This window comes from Myotis brandtii, unplaced genomic scaffold (assembly GCF_000412655.1).
Source record: "Myotis brandtii unplaced genomic scaffold, ASM41265v1 scaffold257, whole genome shotgun sequence".
NCBI lineage: Eukaryota > Metazoa > Chordata > Mammalia > Chiroptera > Vespertilionidae > Myotis > Myotis brandtii.
In genome coordinates, this window is record NW_005359757.1 from 883,998 (window position 1) to 891,298 (window position 7,301).

A 7,301-nucleotide genomic window follows, 5' to 3' on the forward strand; every position below is an offset into this window, starting at 1 on the left:
ACAGGATTTTATTAGGACAACGAGGGAGGGAAAGAGGCAAGTCGCTTCTGTGGTTTGGGTGTGAAAGGCTATGTGTTGGTTTCCAAGATGACAGCAAATTCCTTGACACTCCTGCCATTGAGTTAAGTAAGGCCTAGTCCCTTCCCCTTGAATGTGGAGCTGGCTTAGTGACTCACTTAACTAGTGGAATGTGGAGAGTGACACTACCTAACCTCTGGGGTTGGATCAGAAGGCAACAGTGCATACCTACCTCACCTGGTGAAATTTGAGTCTAAGCTGAGCCTAGCCTTCGAGTGGTTTAGCCCGGGCACTGATGTGTAACTAAAAAACCTGCAGATGATTCCAGCCTTGAATGTAACAACAAAAGACACATGGAAGGATAAGTAGTCATAAGAAAACACATTTCTTGACCTTCTAATCTGGTGCTTGTTAGCATGCAGTTTTCTAACTCAAACATTGAGTTCAATGGGTGGGAAGGCGGAGTATACTGATAGAAAGTAGTGATTAGAAATTTGTTCCAAAGCATGTATATCCCCCCGCCCCGCCCCCGCAAACTTCCATCCCTTCTGACCACTAACAGATATATGAAAGAGCAGCACTCAGGTGCTCAGGCCATTTGGGAATACACCCTGGGCCTCTAGTAGATTCAGAATAGACATCAATACAAACTTGAAAGAGAAATTTACTTTGAGTAACAGCAGAATGATCTTTTTTTCCAGTAGTTATGCAATTATGCCCCCCCCCCATCTCATCTGTAAGAGACATACATCAACGGGTATGGAAAACTGATATGCACAGAAATTTTTTGAAATTTTATTTTAGTCCAATGCCCAGACCCCAACAGTCCTCAACACAAGTAAAAATGCTAGCAGATCTATATGATAAAAGGACTTTTCATTGTAAAAGGTAAACTGAGGTTTATTTGAACATGCCTATATTAGGGGTTTTTAAATTTAATCAGCATTGTTGAAGTATAAATTATATACACAATAAAATTCTATGATTTTCAGTGTGAAGTTCAGTAAGTTTTGATAAGTGTATACAATTTGGTAACCACTGTCACAATCAATATATGGAACATTTCCATCACCTCAAAATATTCATTTGTTCCCTTTCACAATCCATTTCCCAGCTCCATCCCCATCCCCAGCCCCTAGCAACCACTGATCTGCTTTCTGTTGTTAGAGTTTTGACTCTTTTTAGTGATGGAGAATTAACAACCACAGGTAATCACTGAATTGTAACACAGAGATTAAGAAAATTTCAATGTAGTTATACAGTGAGGGCTCTTTGTGTCTGGCTTCTTTCACTTGGCATTATGCTTTTTAAATATTCATCCATGTTGTTGCATTTATCAAGCCATGCCTTCTCATTACTAAGTAGTATTTTAACATATGGCTATAACACACTTTCTTTATCCACTCACCTGCTGAAGGGCATTTGTGTTATTTCTATTCCTGGCTATTGTGAATAAAGCTGCTATGAGAATTTAAGTGCAAAAGTCATATTTAGGGAGGTTCAAATATTTAGGTGAGGAACTATGGTATTAGAACTAAGAAATATTTGTCTTCCCTGTGTATATTATCCTGAAAAAAAAAGTGAAAAATACAGACATTTGTAAACCATATCCCATAATAAAATTTAATCAGTAGATCTATTGTAAGACAATTAAAGAATTCATACATTTTCCAGCCCTAAAGAGTCACACACAGTCACATACATTCAACATGTTCCAAGATAATGCTTAATAGTATGTAGGAAGATAATATTCCTTACAAACTTCAATATATTATGAATTAAAAAAACTTTCATATTATTATGTGAACAAAGAAGCCAATTTAAAGAATTTTGTGAATTTATCTTAAAAGCAAATGAGTCACAGAATCTCTCATTTAAAGAGAACAATTTCAACTAGTCCATCTTACAAGAAAAAATATTTATAAAATGCCTACATGCTTCTCACACACATAACATTTATGCTTACTTTAATTAAAGAAGGAAAATGTTTCTCACTAAACAAGAAACATTTCCTATATTCATAACATCCCCAGGATTTTTTTTTTTTTTTAGTTTAAATTTCCATATAGAATTGTCTGGAATAGAAAATTCTAAATATCAGAATGTATGGTTATAAGCTTTCACATTCAAAAGTGCAGATAACAAATTCCAGTTTTACAAAATTACAACTTAGATGTCCCTTTTTGAAATAACAGTGATGGAGAGTTAACAACCACAGGTAATCACTGAATTGTAACAAATGTAGAGAGTAAGAAAATTTCAAGAGTTCCTAAATATCTATCATTATATAAAAATGAGCATTTTACAATATTATGATTTCTACAGCAAGATACAGACATACATACATTATGACTAAAGAAACTTCAGTAACGACAAAGCAACACTTTTACCTTTATTTCAGGTTGCTTTCAAAAATCACTGATAAGCTCAATCTCATTCAATTAATGAAAATAAATTTATCCCACAACAGATTTTTGTGGCAGAAACTAAAATTTTAAAGAAATATAAGAAATAAAAATAACATAAGAAGTTCTCCTGATACAAACTATAATATTTAGATTCCCTTAACTCAATACAGAAAACCCAATGTCATATTTTGTAAACTAGTCATATAAAATGATTCTAAAAGTATAAATGAGATTTATATCAACCAATGGACTTGTGGTCACCTTCTCACCCATCACTGACAGCATCCAACGGAAACCTATGGTGCCAGGGAGGCAGGCTCCAGAATGAAGACTGGGGCTCAAGACATAGGTGACTAACTGCCACAGGGTGGCAACGGTGCCAGCCAGTGGAGTGGGGGCACACGTGGGGCACACGTTCTGTGTCCCCAGACCCCAGGACGGCTGCTTCACCTCTGTCAATGCACCCAATCCCTTGGATGGCGAAGAACTTCCAGAATTTCTGCTTCTTTGGAGTTCGCTGAGGGTGAATGCATGTACTCCCATCTGTGTACACCCAAAACAGAAGCAAAAAATGTAATAATAAAAAAATAATAAACAACACATATTCCTGTTTACTTAAGATAAATGAAAAATAAAGTTCTAAAACAGTAAAAAATGTCTCATACCTCTTTGTCTCCACTGTGCCTAATATGCCTTTCACCCACCAGGCTTTTTAAAAATACTTGTTGCTAAAGAAATAAAGTTTCTTAATTCCTGAGCACACTTTGGCTAATATCCCAGAAGGAAAATACACTTTTACTATAAATTAGGGTTTTGTAAAGTTCTAACCTGAGATGACCCATGGGTAAACTATTTTTAGCTTCATACTTACACATTTATTTTGTGTTACTTTCTATTTATGGCAACAATATTGGCATGCCTTTTTAAATAGATTCTCTCTCAGAAAAAACAGGTTGCTTTCAAAAATCACTGATAAGCTCAATAATAATACATTAAAGTAAAAAAATTAAAGTATATAATACATCAGATAATATAAAGTAAATAATACATCAGATAATATAAAGGGCCACATAATAAATACTTTAGGCTTTGTGGGGCCACATATGGTCTCTTTCATATTTTTTGCTTTTAATAAATCCTTTTAAAAATGTAAAATCCTTTCTTAGCTCAAGGTCTGTACAAAAGCACACCTTTTGGTGGACTTGGATTTATCCTGCAGTCTTAAGTTTACAGACCCCCCAGTATAGATGATAAGAAGCTAAAAGTGACCTGTTGTGGTAATGCTACTCAAGTGAGCAAGGCGGTGATTTCTAATCCGCCCACATCTGCTTGGAATATGAATTATACTTAGGGGCCAGAGCGATCAGGCTGACCACCAGAGGCCTAATGGTCATGTTTACTTCTCACTCACTTCTCATCTCTCCAGGAACACCTAACAGTGATGTGCGCGATCTTCTAACCAAGGACAGAAGATCCCTAAACAATAGTTAGACAGAGTCAATGCCTTTGTGAAGGCATGACAACCACAGAGGGTACTGCTCTCACAAGGCTAGATCAGAACAGCAGAATGAGGCAAGGCAGACTGTCAGTGGCATCCAGTAGTTCAATTCTTATTCAGACATTTAAATTCATGGAGAAAAAAGATTCTAACTCTTGTAAAACAAACAATGGTAACTTTGTTTTCTTTCTGATCTTTTCTATTTCAGTGTTGACACACATCATTCTCATTTTCTTAAAAGCAACAAAGTCGGTTGTAGATCTTTATTAACCTAATAGCACCAATGTGAATATATCCGTCTGTAAAATTCCCCACAGACTCAATTCACCTCTAAGAAGCTAGCTCACCACAGCAGCATGGAAAACACAGAGAGAATGCTGTGCACCTCATACTTTCAAACAAGCTTAATACTTCCTACGGGAGAGTAAGACATTTCCTCACACGTGCAATCATTTTTAATAAAATTAAGTTTTAGAAGTTGATATGTTCTTCCTGGAAAACTACCCAGGCAAGGATAATCCGGCCCTTAGACATCATCATCCCCGTCCTCCTGCTCCCTCTATCCTTTTCCTGCTCTCACACACAAAGCTGTATCACTCACCCTGATACCCCTTAAAATATCCAATTTGATTTTCCTTAATGATTTGACTCTGATTTTTTAATAAAAGCAGCAAAGTCAAAACCAGTGACGTCTCTGGGTAAGAGATCTGTAGTGTTAACGTTCATGTTTGGTGGGGGCTGAAGGCTCGGGGTAGGGGGATGATTATTAAAACGAGTTATTCTTACCGAGCAGTCAGAGGTAAAGACATCAAGATGCTTTCGATCCTGGATCCCGGAGTGAAGAGGCCAAACTTTGTACCCCGATCATACAGCAGGTTAAATTCCACATACCTGACATACGGACATCAAACAACATTAAGGGTCAGCAGAGTAAAATCTTTCTTAGCCCATGATGAATACTTAAAGGAGGGACTTCTTCCTGCCCACCCTCCCAATCAGCTGGAACTGACACAAGTCTACAGTCAGTTGAGTTTTCTCCATCTGGACAGGCATAAATAAAAGGGTATTCTATCCAACAAACAATAGGACATAGATTCAGCCCCAACACAGAGCCGTTATAATAAATAAAAAGAATGAACACAAGGCTGAGAACCTGAAGGCACAACAATCATGAAAAAGAAATGGCATGACTCCTTCTGGGCCTCCCCCACAGTCTGAGATAGTTCAGAGCCAAAGACTTCATTTCACTGCCTATACCTCACAAGTACTAAGACAGGGCAGCAAACCTGTAATTAAAAGGCCAAATGCAGGTAACAGCAATCTATTAACATCTACTCATATATTCTAGGCATTCCCTTTTATTAAGTTAGATAATAGCATTAACAAACCGTGATATAAATTAGTCTTCCTGCGGATTCATGGCAATCATAATAAAAGGCAGTGGTTGAGTTGCAGTGCTCAATTTTATTTGCTTAGAAAAATATCCTTAGCATCAATGAAAACTTGGTTTAGTACATTAGTTTTCCATTAACGGCCAGAGTCAGATGTAAACTCTGTCTAGCTTAAAAATATAATTGCCTTTAACATCATGGGATCCTTTGTAAAAGGGTCTCTTCTCCCCAATTTAAAAAAATAAGTTCTACTACCCCAAAATAATTTAGAATGACCCATAAATCTGAAAATGTCAATAAATAGTACCCCTTTCAGATCATTTCTCAACTTGTCAGAAACTACTCTCTTAGTCTAAACTTCTTCAGATATTCCTTTTTATCCATGTTACTCTCTTTAATCACACATAGAAGAAAATATCTTCTAGAATCCTGGAGTAGTTCAATTTTTAGAAAGTGCTCTTGTGTGTGCAAACTTGCCAAAGGTTCTGAGAAAATTAAAATAAATTATATCCATGAATCCCTTTCTAGTCCTCACCATTTATTATTGATTCCATTTTGCATACTAATAACTATTTAATACCTTATGCCTGTTTCAAAATATAATTTAAGTGAATCTTCCTAACTTCTTCCTAAGAATTTCAGTCTCTCAGCCCTTTTCCACCCCTGCCGGATATTACCTTTCTGAAACATTATTTAAGGAATGACTGGTTCTCTAATTTGTATTGATGTCTTTGTCAAAAACCGTGTAAGGAGCTCCCTAAATGAGCTTTTTGGAGGATCCCCTACTGTTTCCTTTTTTGAGTGAATGATGTCCCTATCCCTACATTAGCCTCTCTGACTCCCACCAGCCTCCGCTTACATCTGTTCTTTCTGATTCTTTCTATACATTACTCTTCTCTGAGGTGCCTGGGAACTATGGACTTGAACCATTCCTTCAATCTAACTGATGCCTGAATCTTATCCTGTTTCCCTTTCTCAAAATACAACAAAACAGCAGTAAGTTAAAGATGGTTAGTTTCTGTTCTCCTATGGGGGGGAAAAAAGACTCTAAGAAGTTCAAGGTCTGATGAGAGAATAGTAGTAACTGAGGACAAGAGACTAAATGAGTTTTCAAATAAGACTGTACAGTCAAAAGGGAAGCAGTCTGACTGCAGGGGAAACTCATTTTGGGCGGAGGTGGGGAGGAGTGACCCCTGAAGGAGACAGATAGGGCTGTAAATGCATTGTAAGCAAGTGAAGACGTGCTGATAACTGCAGAAGAGCGAGGGTATCTTTCGCCCCAGAGTTTACCGCCATCTGAAGCCCAGAGATAAGGGTGGTAGAAGGAGGCTCTCCTTGAAGAAGAGTCACCCACCACACCTCAGAAAATTCATCTACCACTCCCCACTTCTATCTCAAAACACATGAGTGTTTGCATATCAAATCTTATGCAAAACTAGACCATGTACTTTCCATAGCATTTTGCTTTTTCTTTTTAAATTATCCTCTTAGGTATACCTTCCCCACTGAACTGTGAGTTGTTTTTACAGGTCCATGCTATGCTCACCTTTGTAGTCAGCACAGAGACTAGCCATAGGGGCACATAAGTGTCAAGTGAAAAAAGAAAGAAGTAAAGGTGTATTTGAGAGATCATAGGAAAACAAAAACATGTCCCAAAACAGATGCATTGTGTAAGCAATTTCTAAGAAGAAAAGTTAATCAACTCTCACTTTCCCATGTTTATCAACGGAGACCAGACAGCACAGGTGGTCACAAAGAAGGATAAACACAGGCATTTATCTTTAGACCTGGAATGTTATTTAAGTTGACCTTTTCTGGGCACTAGTGTTACCTCCTTAAGTGCCCAACACTTCATATGCTTGATACAGAATGAACACAAGTGAGAAAACCCATTTTACAGCCATGGACCAGCAGTATATATGCAATTAAGATGGCAATGAGAAACTCCTGCAAGCAGGAATAGTGGATTCTTTGGAGCTGAGTCAC

General features: G+C 37.3%; 1 protein-coding gene across 1 annotated transcript in view; it reads right to left on the bottom strand.

The window, feature by feature from the left end:
- Positions 1-2,344: 2,344 nt before the first annotated feature.
- The window catches only part of CPOX (coproporphyrinogen oxidase), an 11,219-nt gene continuing 6,262 nt past the window's right edge, over positions 2,345-7,301 (bottom strand). The window contains exons 6-7 of the mRNA XM_005867979.2: positions 4,711-4,815; positions 2,345-2,969 (exon numbers count right to left, since the gene is read on the bottom strand). Of these exons, the coding sequence (XP_005868041.2) occupies positions 2,882-2,969; positions 4,711-4,815 (193 nt within the window). The 3' untranslated portion in view covers positions 2,345-2,881. The remainder of the gene's footprint in view (positions 2,970-4,710; positions 4,816-7,301) is intronic.